Genomic DNA, 27,912 nt, shown 5'->3' on the forward strand with positions numbered 1-27,912 from the left:
TCCGGTCCCCGCGCAGACATGGCGGCCAGGGGGCTGGCGACAGAGCGGGGCCGCCGGTGCCTGTGGGCGCTGCAGCACCAGTGAGTGCGGGGCGAGGGGCGCTGAAGGGGCCGGAGGTGGCCACTGGGTCCCGGTCCCCCCTCAGGACGGCGTAGTGTCCGGGGGCCGCCCCCTTCCCCGCCGACACCCGCCCTCCCCCGCCGTGGCTCTGGCTCTGTCAGCGGAGGAGGCCTCCCCGGTGCTGGGAGCGCAGGTGACGGGCCCCGCGCACCTGAGGAGGAGGCGGCGGCGAGCTCCCCGCTGCTACCGCCACGGCCTGGCCCTGCCTCACGCCACCGACCTCGGTTCCCCAGTGATGAGGATCCCGGCGGCGGCAGCAGCAGGCCGCTGCTCAGCCGCGGAGAGGCCCGTGGGGCTGCCTGTCACTGTGTGTGCTGGTTACGGGGTCGGGCCCGCTTGTGCTTGGTGCTGTCGAGAGAGAGAGTCCCAGAGCCTGTGTCCGCACTGGAGCTGGAGGGGGTAAACTCCAGCTGGAGGAGACACACCCCAGCTAGCTCTGATCAAACCAGGGTGCTGAAAATAGAAGTGTAGCTGCAGAGGCAGGAGGGATGAGTCACCCTGGGTACATGCCTCGCGTCTTGGATGGGATCCTGCTCGGCTGGGCTGACTCCTGCTGCTGGCACCCCCGTGGCGACACCTCTGTTTTTGGTGCACTAGTTTGACCCACCCTAGCCTCCTCCAGTTGGAATTTGCACCTTCCAGCTCTAGTGTAGACACCTCAAAGGACACAACAGGGAGATAAAACAGACTTTGCATAAAAAGTGTGTTTGACTATGGAAAGGGAGGTGCATGCAGAAAATGGAAGGCAGTTCATAATACCACGTTGTTCTAGCACATGGCTTGGTGGTGGTGTAAATGAGTGATGGGTTCAATCAGTTCTTGTAAGCATCTTTCAGTTCTCTTCAAAGGATAAAAGGGGATACTGATTAAATAGGGGTTTCAAGTAGAGAAATATTTTTGAATGTATGTAATGTGTACTTTAGACCCACTCATGATACATTTCAATAAAATGTTAACATTTGTAAACAAAATAGCTCTCTCCAGTGAAGACAGTCCCCTCACCCAGAGCCCTGTGATGAAAACTCAGTACAATTCATCATCTGTGTACAGTTTAACAGGTCACATTAAAGAAAACATAAAACATCAAAGTCAGTTTTAGAACCCAAGCCTAGTGATTACTTTTGTATCTCTCTTGTATTGTACTTTGTATCTCTTGTACTTTTGTATTGGGTTATTACTAAGACATCCTTAAGATGCCACTATGAGAAGTATGTCTACACAGCAAAGAAAAACTTTTGACTGGCCTGTGCCAACCGACTTGGGTTCAGGCTGTGGGGCTGTTTTATTGCTGTGTAGACCTCCGGGCTCCAGCTGGAGCCTGAGTTCTGAGACCCTCCCACCACACAGGGTCCTAGAGCTTAGGCTGGAGCCCAGATGTCTGCACAGCGGTGAAACAGTCTGAGCCCCATGAGCATGAGTTGGCTGGCATAGGCCAGCCACGAGGGTCTAGTTGCTGTGTAGACATATCCTAAGCAGTAGTTAATATCCATCCATCCATCTATACTCAACCCACTATAGATTGAATATCTCTTCTGCTTTGCTTCTGATTACATGCAGAAGGGTTTGCCAAAACTGTATTTACTTCCCTTAGCTGGTGTGGTTTACCAAATGCATGAATTATTAACCAAAGTTATGTCTTATTAAATTCACTAACCATGTTGAGTCATCAAGTTCTAATAATCTTTTCCAAGTGTGTGTCTTGCAACTTGTTGCCAATGATACAATTTAAATTTTATATGTTAATTAAAACACTTAAAAAGTGTACTACTTGCCATATAATATTTTCTACCTAAATATCTCTAAGTTGCCTTGTTAATTGCTTCTAAGAACCTACTGTTCAATTCCAAAGTTTTCAATAACTCTGTCCTGCTTGTATTTCTTCCTTAACTATCCAACATCCACTCTTCTCTTGAGTCCACCACCACTTTTGACCTAACATTTCCTTTTTTCTGTACCTTTTTTCATATCTTCTTTCACATAGTGCTGAATACCTTGAACCACCTCCAGTTTAATAAATGCCAGACTTTAGCCACACTGTCTTTTAAAAGCCCTTTAAAAATCTGTTCCTCAAAGTATTCCAATCTTAATGCCCTTACTACTCTGTTTTTGTATTTTGTTTTGATTGATTTGTGATCTATTGTGCGTGTAACTTCTTTGAGGAGGTACTTGTTTTATGTTTGGCACACCTTGCCAATTGTACAGCTTCATATCCGCTGACAGTACTATATAAATACTAAGTGATTAAAAACGAAACTGTATTAGTAGTACCCTTGCTGCACCCAAGAATAGAAATAGTTCAGTTATACCCAATTTTAATGTTTTTTTCTTTATTAGAACTCTATTTGTTTACTATTTTTGTGCAGAAAATGGATTTGGGGACAAAGATGCATGAAATTTGCTTCAACAACAGGTATTAAGCTATTTTCTTTATCCATGTATGCTGTAAATGCTTTAATAACATAAGCAACATTGAAATTAACTTGAGAACATTAGTTATAGGAAAAATTAGAAAGTTAGAGTTTCTTATTTTATAAGTGCTCAGTTGAGTAAGTTTCCCAGGAAGCACTCCATATATTAGATCTAATGAGAAGCACCTGGATGTACATCATGAAAAGATTTTAAGGAATTTAATTTTCTTTTAGTCATACTTATTTAATATCAGTTTAATTTGCTTGTAATTTTCTTTCTTCAGAGACCCTTTTTGATACAAAGAGTACAAAATCCATGCGCTAGCTGGTCATTTTTAAAAAGCATAGCAATGTAGTATTTAAATAATATGCTAAATAATGTAATAGAAGTTTATAATGTAAACTGTGACAGTATGTTCATGTCATGTGACATGGAAAGGTATAGATTAGTCATATATGTGCAAACCTGACTTTGTTTCTTTAAACAGGAAGAAGGAACATAGAGAAGGTCCTCATTGCAAACCGAGGAGAAATTGCATGCAGGGTGATGCGGACGGCCAGAAAGATGGGCGTGAAGTCTGTTGCAGTTTACAGTGATGCAGACAAGAATTCCATGCATGTCGCAATGGTGAAGTATACTAGTTAAAAATGTAAGGCCCAATCCTGCAATTGCTTATGCACCTGAGTAATTTTACTCATATGAGTAGTTCCATTAACTTAAATGGGGTTGCTCATGTGAATAACGTTACTTGCATGCATAAATTTGCAGGATCTGGCCTTTAAATATTAAATGAAAGTGAAATTGTATGAGGAAGAATTCTGTTAAATGATTTCAATATCAAAGGAGGTTTCAGTGGGCTAGGGCAGTAGATTTTTGCTTCTGAAGATCTAGGTTCAAATTCTGCTTGAATCACAAACAAAAATGTGTCTAGTCTCATTCTAGACCTCTGAAGACATCACAAAATCAGCAGACAATTTCTCTTTCTAAACTCAAGAAAGGTCCAGGTTAGTGGCCAATGATATCACTATTTCTCTAAAAAATGTCAAAATTATGTTCATCCAGTTGAGTACCTTTCTCAAGAGCAAACAGTGTAAATTGTTCTGTGTTAGCGTTTTCGTAAATGATAAAATGGGCCCCAGAATTAAGGTTTAAATTTGCTTTGCAGTTATCTAATATCTGGTCCAATAGTAATATATATTTCTTCTACAATAGGCGGATGAAGCTTATTTAATTGGTCCAGCTGCCTCTCAGCAGAGCTACTTAGCCATGGAAAAAATAATACGGGTGGCCAAAATGTCAACAGCACAGGTAAATATAATTACACTGCCCCTCCTACATTACGCACTTTGATTTGGCCTGCCTTATATTGTGATTTCCCTTTGAACAACTGTATTTCTGCTTTTAAGAACAGTTAAATGGGTTCCTCTGAGTACGTGGGAAAATTCAATATCTAATTTAACTTTTGGGTTTGAGTTAAAAAGTAAAGACAAAATGACTGAGGAAAGTGCCCTACATGTTTTTTTGTATAAGATGCAGCTTGTTTTATTCTAAATGCAAACATACATTATTCTTATCCTCTTTCTCTGCTTATTGTATCTTTCACCTCATAATGTAGTTTTAAGATTTTTTTTTATGGTTTAAATATCGACATTTTAAATGAAAGGTTGTCTGCTTTGATCAAAACCTATATGTATGATATACTATTTTTTTAAAAAATTTGTTTATATAAGATAACACTTTCAAAAGCACTGAAATTTTACTTTCAAAAGTGACATCAAGAAAACTTAGGCTCCTAAATGCCAAGGTCATTTTTGAAAATGGAACTTAGTTTCTTCAGTCTTTTCGGCATTTTTGAAAATGTTATCCAAGCACCATAAAATGTTATAGACCCTTTACTATAGGATCTGAAGCTCAAAACGTACCTAGTTAGCTTTATTCAATGGGACTACTTACATAAGTAATATTACTCTCCTATGGAAATATTTGCAGATTGGGCCCAGGTAATAAAATCACTCCCTGCTCCAGATTGCTTAAATTATAATGTAAAGGTTTGATCCCACAATTAATTATTCTTATGGATGTAGTTACTTCTGAGCAGAGTTCTACTGACAGCAAGGGGACTCAGCATAGGACTAACCCCACTTAGGCTTGGTAGGATCCAATTTTTATCATTAAAGTCAGTAAACGTCGATTTCACCATCCACATAAAACTGACGAAAAAAAAATTCCCATCCATAATCATTGAAATGTATAGATAGACAAAGTAAGAAAAATGCTGCTTGAGAACCTATTATAATTTGATGTAAGGATATTTACTTTGTATATTTTGATATGTCTTGTTGACAAGTTAGGTTTTAATGGTTATAAAGTTCAACTTTTTTAAATCAACATTTACTGTCATTAAAAAATTGTCTGACCCATCCTCTTGCCTGACTTCCCTCCCATAATTTCTCTTAACTGTGAAAATTTAAATGAATAAAATAGAAAAACATGATTAAAAATAAGCATCAACATTATCCATTAAAATTATTTTAAAAAAATCGAATTCTGCCTGTCCTTACTATACTCATGGGTGTAATTGTTTGCAGGATCAAGTCCAAAATAGACAGCATGCACAAAGCCACAGAGGAGTGAAGCCACATGTAAAGTTTCCTTCCAGTTAACTGTTGACTGCTAGTCTTGTTATAATTACTTACCACCCATGCGTTAACTGCTGTATCGGCCTACCTATCCTTTAGTTTTTTCTTAATCATTTTGTTTGTGGTGGCTGATGGTTTTTATTCATGGTATGTTCCCCTGCCATCACAAAGCCTTCTGTATAAATTGTAGGTTTAGGGTGATGTGGGTTACACTGGTGTAAAGTAGGCTGGTAACCTTCATTCTGTTTTAGGCTATTCATCCAGGGTATGGTTTCCTCTCAGAAAACACAGAGTTTGCAGAGCTGTGCAAGCAGGAAGGAATCATCTTCATAGGCCCTCCTTCATCTGCCATCAGAGATATGGGTATTAAGAGGTATCTGTTCTGATTTTTTATTCACTTCAACATGTAACTTACAGTTTAATGAATTTTTCGTCATTATTAATGAAAATTTTTTACTTAGGTATTTTGCTCCCTGCATTTTTGTTGACTTTTCTATATAACATATTGTACAATGGAATAAGCTCCAAACTTTTCATAGTTCTGGGATTAATATAAACATAGGAACAATAAAGATTCTTCAGTTAATAAAATTTTAATAATTACATGCATAGGCTGGTCTAGGACCCTCTAGGAATAATGCTTTGCCCTATCATACAGAAGGAACGTAGGTTCAATACCCAGGTCTTTACACATTGAGTCAGGAAGGGCTGGAAGCACTGTGGGAGCGCTACACATAGTCTCTCAATGGTGGTGGAAGGAAGCATTTCGTGTCTCTGCGGAGACTTGTAGCTGATCTTGAATGGTGTTGATGGGAAGAGAAGCCTATGCCACATTCTTTGGGCCAAGGAAACTTGCCAGAGCATGAGATATAAATAGGATGGTGGAAAGTAGAGGCTGCTTAATCAGTAATCCTTTGACAGATAAATAAATAATCAAGCATAAAACACATTCTCTGAATTAATTTGATACCTGCATAGAGTTAAGTTTACAATGTGTGTTCATGTACTCTGTGATTTAACTAGTGTTATGTGAATATTTTTAGTTCCTGTTCCTTTTATGCGCTTAAGTATAAAAAAAAAAATTATGTGCATGCTGAACTACACCAAATTAGGGTACCTGTCCTTAAAACATTTATGCATCAGCATGACTTTACTCATCTGGGCAGTCCCATTGAAATAAAATGGAAGTAGTCACATGAATAAAATTAAGCATGTGTGCAGTGTTTACAGGTCAAAGGCCTATTGTAAGGAACAACCATTATAATTGCCATTTTAAATATTAAAAAAATATTTTTTTAAAGCACCTCCAAGGCTATAATGTCTGCTGCTGGGGTTCCTATCATTGAAGGTTATCATGGTGAAGATCAGTCAGATGAATGTCTAAAGGAACATGCCAGGAGAATTGGGTATCCAGTAATGATTAAAGCAGTTCGTGGAGGGGGAGGAAAGGTAAGGAAAACTAATGCAAACTTGTTTTATCTGATTTGAAGTTACCCTAAACTACTATCACACCTTTTGTTTTATGTAACTGAATTCTATAAAATAAATCTTATTGGTAAGGGAACTGGAAACTTATTTTAATTTGAAGTTAATAAAATAATGTCCAGCTCAGCATTGTTAATTCTTTCATTGTGCTTTCCTTTTATTTAGTCAATCTTGGGCCAAATATTTTGCTGGTGTAAACTGGTAGAGCTCCATTGTCTTAAATGCAGCTCTAGCAGAAAATTTGGCCCATTGTTGTGTAAGTGAAGTTGTATGAGATTCAGTCATTGTTCAGTGACAGTCTCTGTTGGGATTTTTTTTAACGGTGGTTTTAAATTTGTGAATGTTGCATAAATAGATTCTTAGAAATACCTGGAAACTTTTCAGTGTACAGATGTTATTTATTATCTGGGGACCTCCTGATAAAATGTGAAAAGAGCCTGCATAAAAATTTTATGGTGGGATTCCAGGTTTGTCTCAATGATTTCCATAACAAATGTATGTATTTTATAAAAAAAAAGTATTTTCTGTCTGCCAGCCCTGAAAACTCAGCATGAGATCCAAAAGTCAAATTGAGTTCTATCCTTAACTACATCAGTGCAACAGCATTATCGTTAAGTTATACCCGGAGTGACTTTATTTTCTGTGGGATTTGCACAGGATTAGCTGATTGGAAGTTAGTAAATAATTCTGTTAATGCATGAGAAGGAATAGAATTGTTTTATTGTTAAACACATTTTTAATTATTGTTTTAATCATTCACAAGTTTTCACACTGGTGGAGATTTTTTTAACTGTTTATTTACTTGTTTTTTAGTAGATACTTATGTTATATCTTAGGGTATGAGAATTGCTCACTCAGAAAAGGAGTTCCTGGACCAACTAGAGTCAGCCAGGAGGGAAGCAAAGAAGTCTTTCAATGATGATGCCGTGCTGATAGAGAAATTTGTAGACAATCCCAGGTGAGGGAAGTGGATTATATTTTTAATACTAAAAATATTTTTAAAAACCAATATACCATTTTTATGCAAGATGATAGTTTGTGTCTTCTACAGTATTGCACACACTTTCTGCACCTGCATAAAAATAGGGCAGAATTATTAATTTTACGAAGTGTTAACTGGATGGCAGTGACTTTGAATCATAATTTATAACAAATCTGGCTGTCCTGGTGACATATTGACAGCATCCTAATGATGCTGTTGTGGAGAGAGACCTAGATATCACATACTATATATGTTATGAAAATGACATGCCTAGTGGGTACATCAGCCTTCTGACTTCACCATTCTTTTAGGTCTAAAGGAAGCAATGCCTAGTAGTACTTAAAGCACAGAAACAGGAGTCAGTATATTATAGTTCTCTTCCTGACTCCCTCAGATGTCCTGTATGAACCTAAACAAGTCACCATGCATCAGTCTGTAAAATGGAGATAATACTTCATGTACATATATGCTGTGAAGCTGAGCTCATTAACTTTCATAAAGCTCTTTTGACATAAACAGATACAAGGTGTTTGACTGCAAAGCAGTAGTATTATTAGAATATACCTTGCTGAATATATAGTAGTTAGGGACATACTTTGATCTGAAGGTACTGGGAGATTAGCCTGATCTATCTATAAATACAACTTTAAAGTAACTATGTTGTAAAAAGAAACCAAGACCTGCTTATCTTGTCAGCAGTGCACATGCAACTCCCAGTGACTTCTTTGGGAACTGCATGTGTCTGCTAATGATGGGACAATCCAGCCCCTGGTTAATTACTGACACACCTAAAAGTCTGCCTATCTCATAAATAAGTAGAACTGCTACAAGCTGGTGCTTGGCCCCCAGGAATAATATTTTACAAATTAAGTAGTTTACCCCTGAACATAAGGAAAGCTAGGAGATGTCAAAGGGTCTATATGTAAGTTGCAGAAATCACAGATTTAAAACTAAACAAGAAAAAAATCTTGAGTCCAAAACCTAATATAGAAGTAGCGGACTCTAAATATTTTTTCTCTTTTTTTTGGTTTGTTTTATATTTTTTAACTCACGAAGCTTCGGTACGATGACCATAAAGTTCAAAATCCCATTTGAATTAGTGGCTTTAGGAGATATATGTTTCACTGAATCAGTTAACAGCATTGTGCTGATGTAAGGTGGTAGGTCCCATTCCTGCAATTGGATCCAATAGTGCAGGCCCTTATAACTGTATGGAATCCTAATGAAATCAATGGGGTACTGTGCAAGTGTCTGCCTAGATGGCACTGGTTACAAAGTCGGGGCCTTAGTGACCCTTGTAAAATACATTAAAACATTTGTTACTGTGAAACAGGCATGTTGAAGTCCAGGTGTTTGGTGACCAGCATGGCAGTGCAGTCTATTTGTTTGAAAGAGACTGCAGTGTGCAAAGAAGACACCAGAAAATCATTGAAGAAGCGCCAGGGGTAAGTGGAGGGTTCCTAAATATAGTTTATAAAGTAATATGATTTTGAATATTTTGTACACGCCTGTCTGCTTTCTATATCAATGTCCATTCTGCCACTTTTATAAATAAATAAAGCTCAGAACCTTTTTACATTTTATTTTTACAGAAAATAACTGTACTAGTTTTATGAGCTCCAGAGACAAAACAGAAGGTTAGAACATAGGATTTTATTACACTGAATTAAACCATTGTGCCATGTAGTTTGGTATCCTGCTTTGGTAAGTAGCCAGTACTTGATGTTCCTGAAGAAGGAAAAAAAATCTCACACAACCTATAATTGTCCAACATTTTGCATATTATATTTATTTCCATCAATTTATCAAGGATTCTCTACCTTCAAGATTTAGGACATTAGTTAATTGCTACTTGGGTCAGGCAGCAAAAATTTTCAATATTATATGGTTCAGGGTTTTACTCCAGTTTTTTTAAAGATGGCATAATATCCGCAAACAGTAGGCATGATACCTGTGAGACTCACAATATTGTGTAATCTCTTTTTATCATTACGTTCACAGCCAGGAATTGAGCCTGAAGTGAGACGGAAACTTGGAGAAGCTGCTGTCAAAGCAGCTAAAGCTGTGAACTATGTGGGAGCAGGTACTTCAGGTTTAACTTTCTGTTAGTGCCTTCCTCTTAGGTTAAAAGAGCCTTAAGTGACAAATCAAATAGCATTTTCTTGTTTTGGAACATAGTACACACTTGTAGCATTTTTTTTTAACTTTCATGTGGTTGTCACATAGTTAATAAATTCTAAGCTAGCAAAATTTAGACTGAACCAACCAAGAGCTGGTACAAGACTATTAAAGAGGGAAAGCTAAAAAGTCTGAAAGCAAATAATTCAGCCAAATAATTTGATATTTGAAGGTGAATATTATGAATGCAATAAGATTGTGTGCAAAGTGATTTATCATTCCCCTTGCAAAAAGCAAAATGTCAGTGTTCAAACTTCAGGGCCTTCTCTAAAAATAATCCCATGGAAAATGGTTGTAGTTTCTAGTGTATTTACTAAATGAAAATCGGTTTATGAAAATATTAACATCTCTAGTTCTTTTTAAGATATTCTTTGGGGGGGAGAAATATTTTAAATTATTATAGGGCAGTTCTTCCTGAAGGATCCTGAAGCATTTTATAAATATCATACATTCAGCTCTGCTGAAATGCAGCTGCTTCTGGAGAGAAGAATGGCAGTCCACCAGCATAGAATACGTATCCATGCAAATGAGACAGGGCCTTGAGTTTCTAGGTGTCAACCTCTGTGGGTCTTTCAGATAAATTACATAGAATTCAGTGGAATTCAGTTTCTGTGTTTTGGGATTAGTTGTGCTGGGATTTGGTCCGGTCATTTCAGGCAGTTTACGTGTTTCAGACCTGATGAACAGATCATTAACACATCTCTCCCAGTTTTGTCAAAACATTTTTGTCAAACTGCAAATCACTAAATGTCTTTAGATGGCCACCTTGTAGAAAGCCATCCTGTCTCAGTGAAATGTGTGGTTTTTAAATATTTTAGGAACAGTGGAATTCATTATGGACTCTCAACATAATTTCTACTTCATGGAGATGAACACCAGGCTGCAAGTGGAGCACCCAGTTACTGAGATGATCACAGGGACTGACTTGGTGGAGTGGCAGCTTAGGGTAAGAGAGAACTAATTTTAGTTGATAGTCTATCCAATTGTCTAGTGTGGTAGTGCTCCCCAATATTGTGTTCAGAATGCTGATCTCTCACTTCCATGGTTTGGAGTGATTCCCATTGCTCACAACATCCTCCTCCTCTCCCCATTTAATAAAGGAGCATGGTGGAAAGGCTTTGAATCCTAACACAGTCTTCCTCACAGTATAGGTCTTTGAGGTGTCCTGAGAGAAGTAGGCACAGGGGATCTTCAGGTATTTAACAGGGATATAGAGAGTGGGAAGAGAAGATTCCTAGTTTTATCCTTGCATTCTGAATATACTTTAGAAGCTTCATTTTTAACATGTAAAGTGCTTCTTTCGCCCAGGAATGATGCATGGTGCAGAGTCAGAGAAACAGAAATCCTTGCAAGAGAGTAGATCTGATATTCCCTCTGTATTCCTACCCCCAGCAGAAATTCATTCAGAACTCTCTGGGAAGAAGGCTGGCAATTCTACCATACATGTAATAAGCACAGCTCTATTCACATCTGCTAAAAGACAGTAGGAAGTTTTGTAACTCCAAGGGTGGGGGGGAAAAGTATGGATGATAGAAGGGATGAGTGTGGGGAGCATCAGGATTTGGGTACAAATGGGGAGCTGGGTTGCGGCAGTGTTCAGAGTTCAATGATGGGAGGCAGAGTAGGGCAAACTCCCATTGTCCTCTTTGGGGGGGAAGTAGGTGCCTACAACTTGGATAATGAAACGTTTACCTCTCCCTTCTGGAAGTAAATTGTGTGTGTTCTTGAGACCAGTGTGGAGAGAGGAGTCTGATTGTGGCTGTCCTTGCTGGTTGGGTGGCCTTGACCCTGCTACAGGGTTTTCCATGGCATTTTGTCATTAAAATGTTTCCTGGCTTTACCCTGAACCTGGTGTATTTCCCCTTATTTTTCTAGGTTTCTGTCCTGAATTCTTTTGAGTGAGTAAAAAGGTCCCTATTGACCTATTAATTTAAAAATTCCTGAGAAACTCTTCTTGTGAAACTTTTTCTTAAGCATGTATACAGATTTCAGAGGAGATGAAAGAAAGAAATGATTGACTAAACTCTAGCAGTAGTGACAACTATCGAGTTTTCCAGCCACTTAGGGGGATTCTTATTCTCCCAAATAAAATCTTGTTTTCCAGATGAGCAGGCTTTTATTGTTCAGGACGTTATAGACTCAATTTTTTAATTGAACTATTGCAGTAAGAAGAAGAACAAACATTTTTCATTGAGCTTCGGCTTTGTAGAATGTTGTAAGATCGTCTTACATTAATAGAACTTTGGAAATAGTCTTTCAAAATCCTTTAAATTGTGACTTTCGTCCTGGGGGAGGAGGAAGGAATAACTTCAACATTTATCAGAATTAAAACCTAAATCTATTCACCCGTCACTTGTTTTTTTCAAGTTGCTTGTGTTCAGAAGAAGAATCCTATCTTCTCTTCCTGTTTGATCCTGCTGTCAGATAACAATATAGAATTTGTGCCATTTGTTCTTATTTCCAGAACAAAAGACTGCTGTTACAAACACAGGATTATGACTTTCTCTCTGGATCAAGCAGCAGCTGAGTTGCGGGAATAAATGGTTATCCAAATACACACATTTGACATAGGAAATACAGAAAGTGGCTAGTAAACTAAACTGTTTTGTGTATGAATGTTTTTTAAGTTGGTTGCAATGTAAAAGTCCCTTATTTGATATTGCAGCCACTGTATTCCTTCTTTGGGCAGCTGATATATCAAAGTATGAGATGTATTGGTCATGGAAAAAACTTAGACCTGAAATGAGATAAAAATGATCAGTCTATTTCAATCCTTTCTCAACCATGTTTATTCAAGTGCCAGGAAAGTCAAACCACCTGACTTAGTGTTCTTTATAGCTCCTTGACCTATTGTGTTATATTGAAATTTACACTTGTTCTTATTGGTGTATGGTTGTAAATAGTACCTTGCCTTTGTGCTGATCGTATATTGTGGCAAGGGAGGCCTGATCTACCCCTCCACAGGTCCTGTTCCCTTTTCAGCTACGCTGGTGGTATGGCTGGCGGGGGGGGGGACCCGGTCCTGCCCTCTACCCTGGGCCCTGACCCAGGGACCCTGTGAGGAGTAGCCTCAAACTCCTTAGTCCATGAGAGCTACTACCTTTCCTGAGTCGCCTGTCCTTGGCCCCACTGCTCGTGGTCCGCTTCCTGGAATCGGGGCAAGGGTTCTCCCCTCTCTTTGCAGTGGGTCTCTCTGTCCCTGTGATTCTCCCCTCTTTGGGTGAGGTCACCCCACCTCTACTCCGTTATTCAGTTGTCTGGGCAGCCAGGTCCTCCTTCAGGCCTCTGTGCCTATGACCCTTGGCCCTGCCCAGGAGGGCTTCTTCTTAACTCTGGTACCTTGTGTTGTGGTAGCAACTGCAGTTGTGCCAAGCTCTGTAGCTTAGCCACGCCATGCCGCTCCGCTCCGCTCCTCCTTTTAACTCCCTTTCAGCTGCCCTTATCTGCCTGACAGGGAGGCTTTTAGCTGCTTGGGGCAAGCTCCTTAATTGGCCTCAGCTGGCCTAATTGACCTGAAGTAACCCCATCTGAATCACCCAGGGAAAAAGGAATTGTTGATCCTGGGGCTAATATACATACCCTCCAACACTCTCCTATAGCCATCAGGTCTGGCCCTGTCACAATATGTATAATTATATATCTTATTTTGTTTACATCTGTCATTCTGTATGATAAAGAGTTTGTGTGTCTGTACACACAAGATATCTGCACCCGTGTGCTAGTGCTCTGACTCAAACTGTTAAGGTTGCTCCCAGATGAACGGAAAATTACTCTTCTGTTTACAGATTGCAGCAGGAGAGAAGATTCCCCTAACGCAGGAAGAAATTACACTCAGTGGCCATGCATTTGAAGCTAGGATATATGCTGAAGATCCTAATAATAATTTCATGCCAGGGGCTGGACCCTTACTGCACTTATCTACACCACCACCTGACAGTTTTACCAGGATAGAAACTGGGGTCAGACAAGGTAAAACTGAAGACAGTATTAATTTAAAATATCTGTTGTAATGAGTTGTTCTTTTAAAACGTTCTCTCAAGTAACTCCTCTCTGGCTATGGCTTTTTAATCTTGTACTTGTGCTTATCTTGAGACCAGAACTTGCCCCAGAGGATATTGTCATAATTATAAAACACTACAAAATTCTTCTCCTTGGGGATTTTGCTGTATCTCGATTGGCTCCCTAAATATCTCATCATCATATTCCCACTCCAGTTATTTCCCTTCTGGGATAGGCAGATTAGACTTCTTTCAAAGTTTGTTAATACTGCACCTTAATTCAGCAAAGAAAGTTGATGTTGAATAGTGTCCCCTCTGTAACTTTCCAAACTGTGGCTGGCCTTGGAATTGAGAGATTGGTCCATAAATCAAACTTGAGTCTCTTATATGGCCATTAAAGAGCATTGGCCACTGGGTCTGTCAGTGCATCGTGCTACTATAATGGTAGTATCACCTTATAAAGTATAGCATCAAACATATCTATGTGAAAGTGTGTGTCAGTGTCTTTAGAAATAATTTCCTATATATTTATACTTTAGGTGATGAAGTTTCTATACATTATGATCCAATGATTGCTAAATTAGTTGTTTGGGCTGAGAATCGCCAAGCAGCATTGAGAAAGTTGCGGTACAGCCTTCATCAGTACAATGTAAGTGTGCTTTTGTTCTGTTTGTTCAGTACCTAGCACAAAGGGGTTCTGGGTCTTACAGAAATATAAATAATAATAGAAGGAACCCAGTGTGATTTCAAGTTTGATTCTACATAAACTGTTTTACACAGCTCCTATCACTGTTGTAGCAAAATGCTATTATAGAAGCAAAAATGACTTTTTGGAAGGGGTTTAAATTAGCTACAGCCAATTCTATTTCATTGTATTTATTTACTTAATTACTTTGTACACTGATAGCTATATTTTTCCTAATTTGCTACATCATTTAAATCAGTGTAGTAAACAGTGATAGGCCTAAGCTGTGAAGTTCTGTTTGGATCTGAACTTTCCCTCGGTTTGGGGGTGTCTTGGATCTGATGTTCCAGTTTGGGTCCATTAGAGAGGTGAACCCAACCTGCAGCATTTTAAACTCCAGTCTGCATTTGCTCAAAATTCAAAAAGTTTGGATATTGGCCCTGGTTCAGGCCCTTGTTTAATAGTAACTCCTAACATTTAGAAAATATTGTTCAGTATTTTAAATTTTACTATTACTTGTATTCACAAAGCAAACAAACCTGAGTGAAGACTACAGATAATATTTCTAATGCAAAAGGTTTGACTTGAAGTGAAGCCAGTTGCAGTGCATAGTTTATTTATATTTAATAATTTAATCACACTTCTGAAAATGTTTTGTGTGCTATTGTTAGAAGTAACAGGGAAGACTATTATAACTGAAAGTGATCAGAGAAATATATTTTTCTAAGTTTTGTTTTTAGTTCTTCAGTCTATTCATTTGACAACACATTGTAACTAATCAGTTTCACTAATTTCCCCTAAATAGTCAGTTTTCTCTGTGTTGTTTATGTGGGTCTTTTGCACAGCAACAGAAGAGAGAGAATCTAATAATTTTAAAAAATGGTAGGAGTCAGGTGCAGGTGTAGCACCTGAAATGATTTAACTCCTTTTTAAAAATCGACTGCATTTCAAGTTGGCTATGTCTGTTTAAATATTTGAGGTAGGATTTTCAAAAGCATTTAGCATTGACCTCACTCTGCTCCCATTTACATCTGAGTTTATACTCCTGTTGACATCAGTGAAGGAAGAATTAGACCAATAATGAGTCCGTTTGAAAATCATACCCTTGTTCTTCAAAGGTGGTAGTTTCTTGGATATATGTATACACCTATTGAAATGTTTACTCTTTTTCTCTTTTCTGCACTGATTTCACTTTTTAAGACGACTCATCTTAGGTATCAGTTGAGCAGACAGGTGTAGGTCAATTAGCAGTTCTTCATTTTCATTCGGGAGTATGTTTTTTTCTTTTTTGCAGTGGTGTTGTAGCTGTGTTGGTCCCAGAATAGGAGAGAGACAAGGTGGGCCAGGTAATATCTTTTATTGGACTAACTTCTGTTGGTGAAAGAGACAAGCTTTCGAGCTCCACAGAGCTGAAGAAGAGGTCTGTGGAGCTCGGAAGCTTGTCTCTTTCACCAACAGAAGTTGGTCCAATAAAAGATATTACCTCACCCACCTCCTCTTTTTTTCTTCTTGACAGATCATAGGACTAAGCACCAATATTGATTTCTTATTGAGCCTGTCAGGACATCCACAGTTTGAAGCTGGAAATGTGCACACCAATTTCATTTCTCAATACCATAATGAACTGTTTCCAGTCAAGAAGGCAATCCCAAATGAAGCTTTGTGTCAGGCTGCTCTGGGACTCATACTGAACGAGAAAATTATAACAGATGCTTTTAGAGTTCAGTCAAATGGTAAGACCATTTTTCCCTTTCCTTTAGTTTACTTCCCTTTCCTTTTGAGAGGGTGAGATGGAAACCGGAGCTTTTGTCCATTTCATTAATTTTGTACTCCCTTTTTGCCTCGTTTCGCTGTTTACCTCCTGACATCTGGACACTACTATCGATTGAGAGGGCAGGACATAGCTTTCTTTAGGTGATAGAGATTAAGGATATCACCATTGTGATGCATCTAGTTCTTCACTAGATAATAGGGAGTATTCTAATGTATTTCATATAGAAACACACAACTCTCCATCTGCATCAGTGTGTCATTTCCACTTTAGAATCATAGAATATTAGAGTTGGAAGGGACCTCAGGAGGTCATCTAGTCCAAGCCCCTGCTCAAAGCAGGACTAACCTCAGCTATATCATCCCAGCCAGGGCTTTGTCAAGCCTCAGCTTAAAAACCTCTAAAGATGGAGATTCCACCACCTCTCTAGGTAACCCATTCCAGTGCTTCACCACCCTCCTAGTGAAAAACTTTTTCCTAATGTCCAACCTAGACCTCCCGCCCTGCAACTTGAGACCGTTGCTCCTCGTTCTGTCATCTGCCACCACCGAGAACAGCCTAGCCCCATCCTCCCTGGAACCCCCTTTCAGGTAGTTGAAGGCTGCTATCAAATCCCCCCTCATTCTTCTCTTCTGCAGACTAAACAAGCCCAGTTCCCTCAGCCTCTCCTCATAAGTCCTGTGCTCCAGCCCCCTAACTTTGTTCCTGTCATCTTCAAAATCTGCAAGTTTCTCTCTAGTGAGCAAGGGCTAGCTCAGGGTCTTTTTAGTGTCCAGCAATACTGTTCCTTCAGCCACCCCTAGGACCTTCAGATTAAAAAAACCCTAACTGGATCCCAGACAGGCTCTAGAAAAGCAAGATGGTTTAGTAACTTGAGCATGGCACTAGGATCTAAGACTTGCTGTACTGTATTTCTAACACTTCTGTTGTGACTTTGCGCACATTTAAAGTCACCTATGGCTTGATCCAGCCCCCACTGTAATTAGTGGAAGGACTCCCAATGACCTCTGAAGTCTGTTTTCATATCTGTCAGATGAGAAGAATACTTATATCTATCCATTAGAGGACTAAAATGGTTGATAATGGCTAGTCAGGTAGCAAATTGTGATTCCTGTTTGATGATTGACTAAGAATTGCACATGTACCTAGTGTGTGCTACCTACCTTTTATCATCTCACCCCCCTGTCCTGCCCTCATTCCACTTGTGTTCCTCAGCCACTTCTCATGTCTTGTTTTAGAGATTGTAAGATGATTGGTGCAGGGATTGTCATTTACTATATTTTTGTATAGTAACTAGAATAATGGAGCCCCAACTGGTTAAGGCCTTTTGGTGCAACATAAATATTTAACAATAATAAAATAATAATAATAATAATAAACATTAATAAAGTGATTTGAAGATGTAAAGCACTACATACATGCTAAGCGTTCTCATGTGTTTTATTTGTAGTATAGTATATGCAACATCAACTCTTGTGTATTTGATATTCTAGATAAATTCTCACCATTTGCCTCCAGCAGTGGTAGAAGAATAAATATATCCTACACCAGAAACCTGACTCTTCTAGATGGTGAAAATAGTAAGTGATTAGTTGTAAGTAAAATGTGTTTGAGAGACCATGTTATTTCAACCTGCACATACATGAAATTGTAAAGATTTGGAAGAAGGAAGAGCAAAAGTATGTAGGAAAAATGTTTATTTAAGATAGATTGGGGAGGGGAAACCCATAAAGATCACATGCTCCAGTCAGCATTTTTAAAGATAATGGTTAAATCCACACTCAGAGGCCTGGAGACTCTGGCCCAAATTTTTTTAAAAGTGTCCCTAAATTTAGGATTCTAAATCCATGTTTGGACACCTCAATAAAGGGTCAGATTTTCCTAGGACCTGAGCATCTGCAACTCCCATTGACTTCACTGGGTTATGGATGGTCAGCACCTTTGAAACTCTAGCCAGTTTTATTCAGGTATCTAAATATGGATTTAGGAACCTAGGTTTAGGTACCAGCTTTGAAAATTTTGTTCTAAAAGTCAGGACAGCCCTCCTCAAATTTTGCCTATCTAGTCTAACAATTTTTGTCAGCCTTCTTGTTTGGAAATTTATATTTATGTTGAAAAAGATGCTCTGAACTCTCCATTTTTAAGTTTCATTTTTCTCTAAGTCAAGTAAATCTAATTTTTTAAATATTTTATTTAACAGATGTGGACATGACTATAGATTACAATCATGACGGTTCATATAACATGCAGGTAAAGTCCTATTTTCTCATACTCTTTAGAAACTGATATAAGAACATCATAATGATGAATACGGTTAATTTACTGTATGTTTCTTATTATATATGGGATGGCTGCATCACCTATTATTAAGGTTGCCCAGCACTTCCCATTATAAGAGCCTTTTTTCAGTTGCTTATAACTGCGCCAAATTTTACATGTGTGGTCTGAGATTTTCTGTCAGGTGTCTGCCTCATGCTGATTTTTTTTTTTTTTTTTTTTTTTTTTAATTTCAGCCAAAATGATAGTCATTTCTGAGAATGAGGCTAGGGAAAAACACATTGTCTGTCGATCTTATCTTTGAATACTCTAGCTCACCCATGCTTTGGAGCAGGAGCTTGATAGGTGGCAGAGGGGTGGCCTGTGTCAGGAATGTTTGCCATCCCAATGAAAATCCAAATAAATTTGGCCAAGCTATAAGCCTTTGAAAAACCTCAGTTTGCACATGCTCACTAGAGACTTCTTAGGTTTTAGTAGCTAAATTCCTTGAAGTTTCTGTCTAGGGTTGAGTAGCATTTTCCCTACAATGGCAGATCCAAGCAGCTGAATGGAAAGCAAGAAATCTCTCTCTCCTGTGCACTCAGTGACCGCTTCTGCTGGGCCCAGTCATTGTGGGAGAGGAAGCTGTCTCATTTGAATGCACAGGAAGCAAGAGCTGAACTGGTGGGGAGACAATAAAATGGGAACAAGGAATCTGGTGTGTAGGGTGGGGTGGACTGGAGGCTGATGGGATGGGAGAGGGGAAAGAGGAGTGGGAGTTGGTATGGGAGGGTGACTGGGACTGGCCGAGGAAAAGAGACTGAGACGAGGAGCCAGGAAGGGAAATGGGGAGTGGGTACTGGAACCAGTAGGTGCATGTATGCTTAGACCAGAGAGGGGGCTGAGAGGGAGACTGGGACTGGTTGGGCAAGGAGACTTGGACTTGGAACCAGTGGGGCAGGAGGAAAGAAGATAGAGGGGAGGAGAGACACTTATCACCAGGAGCTGGGAGATGGGGGAAGAGGAGTTATGAGAATGAATAAAGGTTTGGAAAACTCGCCTCAGAGTGAAAGACTTAAAGAGCTCACTCTATTTATTTTATCGAAGAGAAGATTGAGGATGCTTTGATCACAGTCACAGGGCTCTTCAGTCTATCACACACAAATATAACAAGATCCAATGGCTGGAACTTGAAGCTAGGCAAATTCAGACTAGAAATAAGATTCAGGATTAGGTGAGGATAATTAACTCAGGTGAGGATAATTTACTCAGGTAAGGATAATACTTGGGTGAGGATAATTAACCATTGGAACGATATACCAAGGGTTGTGATGCATTCTCCATTACTGGAAATTTTAAAATCAAGACTGGATGTTTTTCCAAAAAACGGGCATTGGTTCAAATAGAAATTAATTCAGGGAGGTCAGACTAGATAACCATAATGGTGCTTTCTGGCTTTATAATCTCTGGGACTAGCTGGGAAATGAGATTGGGACAATGATCTGGGGGATAGAGGCTGAGATTGGATGAGGAGCATGGGAGGGACATTGGGACTGGGAATCAAATCAGTGGGGATGGGGAACATGAATGGGTGAGACTGGAAGGGTGGAGGAGAGACCGATTTGATGAGGAGCTGGGGTGGGGGGACTAGGAATGGCTGGGTGAAAAAGGTTGGGGGATAGGAGACTGGACAACAATGGTTGGGGGGATAGACTGATAGGGAGTCTGGAGGGGTGAGACTACGATTTTCATGGAAGGAGACTGGGACAGGAATGAGAATCCTGGTGAGTGGAGACTGAGACAAGGTTGGCAAGGAGAATAGGACTAGGACGAGACGCTGGGATGGGAAAAGACAGAACTGATACAAGGACAGGTTAGAGGAAATGGGGCAGAAGAGATCATGCATGGTGGGAGTGGGCAAAAGTCGGTGCCTACTAGCTCACAATCGTCTCCAAAGTCTGGAGTGTAATCCAAGATTTCCTCTGCTGTCACCAAATATCTGTGAAAGCCACTGTCAAAGTGTGTGCGTCTCCTCCCCCTCTAGTGCTGGTCCACATAGTAACTGATAGCGATAGTAGGTTGTCATCCTCTATGTTAGCTCAAGTGGCAGAGGTCTGTTGATCTAAAGGTTCCAAACTTGCTGATGACCCATGTAGGTGTCAGTATTACACCACATGATAGAATTGCTGGTTTTTCAGTTTGATTGTTCAAAAAATTAGGACATTAACACACAAAATTGTTAAAAACATTATTAGGTTGCAAAGTTTGGAAATGCCATTATTAAGGCATATGGAAAAGAGGGCCAAATTAAGTTTGCACAAGCAACCTTAATTTGGCCCGCTTTTGCATATGCTTTATTCTTCAAGTTCATAATCACATTTAGTCCGGTCAACCATTCTTTAGGGTGCATACAAGACTTTTTGTGGATTCTGTATCTCAAGACTATACATTTTAAGAATCTGCTTGATGACGTTCTGTCACTGTTGGGCATTTTGAAATGCCGACATTTCATGCCCCCCTCACTACCTCTCATAATCAGTAAGAGTTCACATGATTTGGGGCATACAAAATGAAAGTAGAAGAGTTCTAATACATGAAATACAATAAAAATACTTATTTGAATTATAGGCATATGTGAGGAGGGAGGTTGGGGGGTTATAGCATGGACCTCAATTTTCATATGATACAGTACACTTATGTCCCTTTCCAAGGTAGTTTATTCAGCATATAAATCATTCTTCATAAACTGGATTTCTTTAGCAATTTCTTGTTAAACTTTTTGTTCAAGAAATTAAGCATGCAATGTTAAGCAAGTCTTGTCCCTTTATGTTACCTGGGAGATAATAGGATCATGAGCACTTGAATTTCTTCAGTATCTCTAGAGAGCCTATCTACGCTTACTGTGAGGAAAACCCTTAAGAATCAAAACAAAACACAGGGGAAAAAAAACTACATCATAGAATAGAACTGAATATTATCCACCTCACATTGGAGGGACTAAGGACATTTAAATATGTATGTTAACACTTTAATGTAAATGATTACTTGCATGTTCATATATAACAATGATTTTTGTCCTGGAAATACTATTCTAAAAGAGAATACAGTGTCATATTCAATCATCAGCAACATGGTTTAGAAATTTACTTATACTGTAACATTTAATTTCTGTGACCATTCATGCTCCTTTGTATGGCTATCGCATAGCATCTAGGCTTACTAGATCAGTGGTTCTCAACCTTTTAGGTAGCAAGTACCCCCTAACTTCTGAAAATTGTAATAAGTACCCCAACACTCAATTTTCCACTCTGAGAAATACAATCTTTTTCCCCTTTACTGCTGGACGACTGTATTTCTCATAAAGCAGGAGAGTTCTGAGTGGCTGTGCTGTGTGGCTGTGACAGATCACAAAACCCCCTGCTGTTTCTCCCTGCCTTCCTTCTCCCCTTCCTCCATATAGGAGCAAAGGTCAACGCCAGCCAATCACTATGGCCTGATGGCGGGGTCACATGCTGTTCTCCTCACATAGGTGGGAATTTGTGAGGTCTGAGCAGGCACAAGCGGCCCACCAGAGTGGATAGCAGTGCTCCCAATGGCCGTCCCTAGGGGCATGTGGGCTTGGAGCAAATCACACTGTGTGGGCCGCCTGCCTCCCACCTGGGAGCTGGGACTGGGTGGGAAGCAGGTGGCTGTCACCTGGCTTCCCCAGAAGTCAGCAGCTGCCGCTTACCTCCCTTCACTGGGTTTTTCGCCGCATACCCCCTGCCTGTGTTTCGCGTACCCCCAGGGGTACGTGTACCACAGGTTGAGAAACTATGTACTAGATCATACAATACAGACAGGACTCCCTTGTCCTGCCTGTATAATCAGTTTGGCCATTCTTTCTTCTTAGCCCTGAGTACAATAGCACCGAGCACTTTCCACTACTGAAACACTATCAGATAGCTTCCTCCATTTTCCACAATGCACTGATACAAACCCAGTTATGTAGTATAGTGGCTATAGATGCACAAACTGAGAATGGGAGAAAAACTACTTTGCGGATACAAATTGAACTGTGTGATTTGTAACTCATGGTAATTGTGCAACTGACTGGTTACAAAATTACAGTTAGGCTCTGTGCCTGTAACAGCTCTTAATAGTAACATCTGTATTTCAGATAAAAGATAAAACTTTCCATGTTTCTGGAGACCTTTCTAATGAGGGAAATTCGACTTACCTGAGATGTTCAGTAAACGGGATGGTTTGTGAATCGAAGCTGGTCATTTTGGACAACACCATTTGCCTCTTCTCACTGGTAAAGTTTCTTTCTCATCCTCTGAGATTTAAAATCCCATCTGAAGTGGGAAACAGTGTTGTGGACTTAGACAGGCAGTCTTACATTTAGGGGGCTGAGATGTGTCACTATTTCAAATTTCGATAGCAGCCCATAATTTTCAGATCCTGGGTAGATTTATAACTGTAATTAGAGGCTGGTAACTAATCATCTACAACTGAGTAAATTAATTGCAGTTAACCAAATCAAAAGTGATGCAAATATTTGGGAAAAAATACTTAAAATGGTTCCCTAGAACAGTGGTTATAATTTACAGCTGAAAAGTCTGTATGAGGAAGCATGTAACTATATTTTTATTTTAATGTACTTCATTTTTAAAATAAAATAATGAAAAATAAAACAAATCAAGATAGAGCTGGAGGAGGAGAACTCCAATTTAGCCTTTAAAAATAAATTCAAATTAACATGACAACTTACGTTGGCATTCTCTGCATTGCATTAGCAGTAGTACTTATGAAGATGAAATATCCCATCTTGCATGGTAAAGCTGGTCTTTTTTTTCCAGTAAAAGGGATTAAAGGGAATTAAAATGACTCTGATAAATGTCAGGTGAAGTCCACATGAATAAACAAGCTACTCAATTACTTAATAACAAATTTATTAACTTCTGTCACTATAAATATAAATCAGGTTTGTACCAATTGTAATGTGTTATGACATTAACTCAATCTTGGTTTATTTAATTTTCTGTAGGAAGGTAGTGCACAAATTGGCCTTCCAATACCCAAATACTTATCTGGAGCGAGTGCAACAGGAACTCAAGGAGGTGCTATTGCACCTATGACTGGGACAATTGAAAAGGTGATTGTTACATATGTGGGTTGAAGAGGGAAAAGGAAACCTTTCTGAATGTCTCCTGCATAGCCAGGTTCTAATAGGTTCTGCAGCAGGGGAGGCATGATCAGACCTGTCAGTCCTGAGGCTACCTGGCTCCTCCTAAGTTTGTTCTGCTTCCTAGGCCGCCATACAAGTGATTTCCAGACCTCCTGGTTTTGTTTCTGCAGAGCACAGAAAGAACCCTTTTAAAATTAACTTGCCATTTTTAAATTACATTTCTTCTTTTTAATTGGCTTTTGGGCCAAATTTTTCTAGAGCGGAAATCTTAGAGGCTCTCTGATCCTGCCCAAGGCCTGTCCTGGCAGACAAGGCTACTGAAAAGGACGAGTCCAGAAGGTGCCTTTACTGTTCAGTTCTCCTTCAGCCTTTCTCCGAAGGAAACTTTCACCTTTTTTGCCAGACCAAAATCCAGATAGAAATCCTGTCCAAGTGATTTTGATTATATGGACAGACATAATTTTTCAATCCTTGCTTGCTTTGAATTTATAGGTATTTGTGAAAGCAGGGGACAAGGTACAGGCTGGAGACCCTCTAATGGTTATGATAGCTATGAAAATGGAGGTAAGTGACATTAAAAGGGGGAGTGGTAAATACCCTGGAAGGTAGGGATAGGATACAGAAGGACCTAAACAAACTGGAGGATTGGGCCAAAAGAAATCTAATGAGGTTCAACAAAGAAAAGTGCAGAGTCCTCCACTTAGGAAGGAAGAATCCCATGCACAGCTATAGACTGGGGACCGACGAGCTAGGCAGCAGTTCTGCAGAAAAGGACCTGGGGGTAACAGTGGATAAAAAGCTGGATATGAGTCAGCAGTGTGCCCTGGTTGTCAAGAAGGTTAATAGCATATTGGGCTGCATTAGGAGGAGCATTGCCAGCAGGTCGCAGGAAGTGATTCTTCCCCTCTATTCGGCATTGGTAAGGCCGCATTTAGAGTATTGTGTCCAGTTTTGGGCCCCCCACTACAAAAAGGATGTAGACAAGTTGGAGAGAGTACAGCGGAGGGCAACAAAAAAGATGAGGGGGCTGGAGCACAGGACTTATGAGGAGAGGCTAAGGAAACTGGGCTTGTTTAGTCTGCAAAAGAGAAGAATGAGGGGGGATTTGATAGCAGCCTTTAACTACCTGAAAGGGGGTTCCAGGGAGGATGGGGCTAGGCTGTTCTCGGTGGTGGCAGATGGCAGAACAAGGAACAACGGTCTCAAGTTGCAGTTGGGGAGGTCTACGTTGGACATTAGGAAAAAGTTTTTCACTAGGAGGGTGGTGAAGCACTGGAATGAGTTACCTAGGGAGGTGGTGGAATCTCCATCTTTAGAGGTTTTTAAGCTGAGGCTGGACAAAGCTCTGGCTGGGATGATATAGCTGAGGTTAGTCCTGCTTTGAGCAGGGGCTTGGACTAGATGACCTCCTGAGGTCCCTTCCAACTCTAATATTCTATGATTCTGTGATTCTAATTATTGGGAATTAAAAGATCCTGAAATGAATCGAGGGTTGGTTTATTGGAATATTGTACAATTACATCTTGTTTCACGATCACCACTTTAAATATTGCAAAACTAATATGTTTTCTGACTGGATTTTAAAGAATTATGTTTACTAGTACATTATTATCAAAGAATATTTTTGTCTATAATTTTTATCTGTAATTTTTGTAAATGCTCATTTTGTTAGCTCTTTAAACCCCTCAGAAATCAATCATCCATTATTTTCAATACAAAACCATCTTTCATAATCTGGATGTTTTACTTTACTTTCTCTCACCATGATTTAAACACATTATATTACTACCTGCAGTTGCTTTATGCTGAAATTCAGCAAGCAGTGATTCTATCTCTAAATATATACCCAGAATTTTCTTGTTTGTAATCCTGTTGATTATTGTTTACATACAGCTTTACAGAGAGTAGACCAAAGATTCCTTGTAAGAATCAACATGAAATGTAATGTAGCAGTACTTGGGATGTTCTGTCATGTTTTGTTACATTTCTTGACATTGGCTAAAATTGCCTACACTATACAGTTTCTGTAGTCTGAGCTAGTTGTGTTTGGATTTGTTTTTACAGTGCAGTGTATGGGAGCTGAACTAAATGTAACAGATTTAAGATGGTGTTTGAAATACATTACAAGTCATGATAACGTGTAAAATCCTGCATACTGAGAAAATGAGTTTAAATTAAAATTATTAAAACATATGTTGGTAATTTGATATTACTACATGGTTGTAACATTGGTATTCTTGTTACATATGTGACTCTGTGTCTTTCATTGACAATTTACCTGAGTTATTCCCATTATTTAAAATAAAAATGAAGCAGTAATTTAAATTGATCCTTGCTAAGATATAAGAAATTATTGTTTGTTATTGTTTTGATTATTAGACTAATTCTATTTGGATACTAACAGTGCAACGAAAGGTATAAGAGAAAATTAACATTTTATAACAATATATGAGCCAAATTAGGACTTGGTGTGTAAGCAGTCTGTAATTGCATCTTAATTGAGCCTAAGATCTGTTAAGTAAAAACATTTCCTGTCCACAAAACAAAAATGTATTAAATACATTAACAAAGTCCTTCCAAATGAACTGACCTGTTAAATGGTTCGCATTGTTGGACTAAAATTTAGTCCTTTTAACAGATGTCTAATTTATTTAAAAAAAGGAAAAGTGAAATAAAACGAGATGAAAATATCTGTGCTTCAAAATGTAACCCCGATTAGTGTTTTGTTTTTTCCTTACCAATTAAATATTGAAGGTGAAAGACCAAAATAACTTGAAAATATAGTTCTTTTGAGAACAAAAATAACATTTTAAAAGAACACTTAGATTGAAATGTATCAAAAGAAGTGGTGAATGCTGATTTGATCTAATCTCACCTCTACTTAGTATTTATATGGTTGATTGTACTAAAATGGAGTTATTAAAACAAGTAAGAAATTTTAAGAATATCCTATTGATTTATTATGCTCTTGTTTCTATGCAGCATACTATAAGGGCTTCAAAGGCAGGAATAATAAAGAAAGTTAATTACCAAGAAGGCTCTCAGGCCAATAGACATGCTGCACTAGTTGAGTTCGAGGATGAAGATACAGAATCAGAATGAACTCCGGGGAAGGTGCTATTTTTTTTCTTTCTTGATTTTCTCCAAGAGAAATATATTTTGTTCAGCATTCCATGAATATAGTTACATTCAGATTATGTCCACTTCTCCGAAAAACTGGCCATCGCTGAACTGTAATAAAAAATAAACAGCTAAGGGTGTGACCCTGCAATCCTTAGTGTAAAATTCCTATTGAGAAATTACATTTGCCTGATTAATGAATGCAGGATCTGACCTTAAATTGGTATTTACAGGTGTTTTTGTAGTGACTGGAGACTAGCTTCCAAAGGATTGGTTCTTGCCTACTTTGTCACTATAGCTGCCATTTTGCTATATGTGCCATTAAACTTTCCAACATTTCAGACTCTTGTAAAGCAATCTGAAAGCTGACAGTGATGGGCAAACTTAAATGAGTGTATAATAATATCAGCCTTACTAAGGCAAAACTCCCATTAATCACCTGAGTTTTACCTGAGTATTGAATGCAGGATTGGTCCCAACGAATACTCTTAGATAAGTTTATCCTCTGTTTGTCCATTTGTAAATGGGGATATTAGTGCTTAGTTACCTCTCTGGCAGAGGAGGGAGAGAGGGAGATTGAATTTTCATAATTATTGTAAAATACTTTGAAAATCTCTGATGAAAGATGCTATAGAAGTGCAAAGTATTATTATTGCTATACTAATCAAAACTGAATCTGTTTTCAGGGTGGATTATTTGATCTTGAGAGCTCCGTTTATAATACAGAAAGACTGTAAATGTATTTAATATTAAAATGTTTGTGCCATAATAAAATACTTATTTTAAAATTCAGATTACTGTTTCCATATCTCTTCATGTTCCAGTCTATGAATCTTATATGTTGTCAGAATGTGTTGTTCCCAAGATCATTATAAAGATATGAAATGTCAGATTGATGATAATACTTATTGCGGCTTTCATGTGTACATTTTTTCATGAAGAAAAATGTGTGGTTCTTTTATACACAAATGCAATATAAGTGAGGGATTTACTGTAAATTGATTTTTAATTGATTTTAAAGAGATTTTGTAATTGATTAATTGACTTGTGATGCTGAACCCCAAATTCTTGGGCAAAGGGAAAGGACACTTTATTAATA

The 27,912-nt window shown here is 38.9% G+C and overlaps 1 protein-coding gene across 2 annotated transcripts; it reads left to right on the forward strand.

The window, feature by feature from the left end:
- Positions 1 to 27,605, forward strand: MCCC1 (methylcrotonyl-CoA carboxylase subunit 1). Of its 2 annotated transcripts, XM_067536502.1 has the most exons (20): positions 1 to 80; positions 2,484 to 2,530; positions 3,017 to 3,156; positions 3,742 to 3,837; positions 5,420 to 5,541; positions 6,470 to 6,617; positions 7,490 to 7,611; positions 8,969 to 9,080; positions 9,637 to 9,718; positions 10,632 to 10,759; positions 13,599 to 13,782; positions 14,351 to 14,460; positions 16,013 to 16,229; positions 17,761 to 17,847; positions 18,468 to 18,517; positions 22,683 to 22,820; positions 23,553 to 23,660; positions 24,186 to 24,257; positions 26,676 to 26,807; positions 27,500 to 27,605. In XM_067536502.1, exons 1-19 carry the CDS (start codon positions 19 to 21, stop codon positions 26,793 to 26,795), a joined length of 2,145 nt encoding a protein of 714 aa, XP_067392603.1. In that variant the 5' UTR covers positions 1 to 18; the 3' UTR covers positions 26,796 to 26,807; positions 27,500 to 27,605. The 2 variants fall into 2 exon arrangements, with proteins under 2 accessions (XP_067392603.1, XP_067392602.1); XM_067536501.1 differs by having other exon boundaries at positions 26,676 to 27,605.
- The last annotated feature ends 307 nt before the right edge of the window (positions 27,606 to 27,912 follow it).

This window comes from Emydura macquarii, unplaced genomic scaffold (assembly GCF_026122565.2).
Source record: "Emydura macquarii macquarii isolate MOO-44397 ecotype Brisbane River unplaced genomic scaffold, CSIRO-AGI_Emac_v2 contig_3603, whole genome shotgun sequence".
Taxonomy (NCBI): Eukaryota; Metazoa; Chordata; order Testudines; family Chelidae; genus Emydura; species Emydura macquarii.

Coding starts and splice junctions, on each gene's coding strand:
- MCCC1 (XM_067536501.1), top strand. CDS start 19: ATGGCGGCCAGGGGGCTGGCGACAGAGCGGGGCCGCCGGTGCCTGTGG. Junction 9,719..10,631: donor TGTGAACTATGTGGGAGCAG/GTACTTCAGGTT, acceptor TAAATATTTTAG/GAACAGTGGAATTCATTATG. Junction 17,848..18,467: donor TCTTCTAGATGGTGAAAATA/GTAAGTGATTAG, acceptor TTTATTTAACAG/ATGTGGACATGACTATAGAT.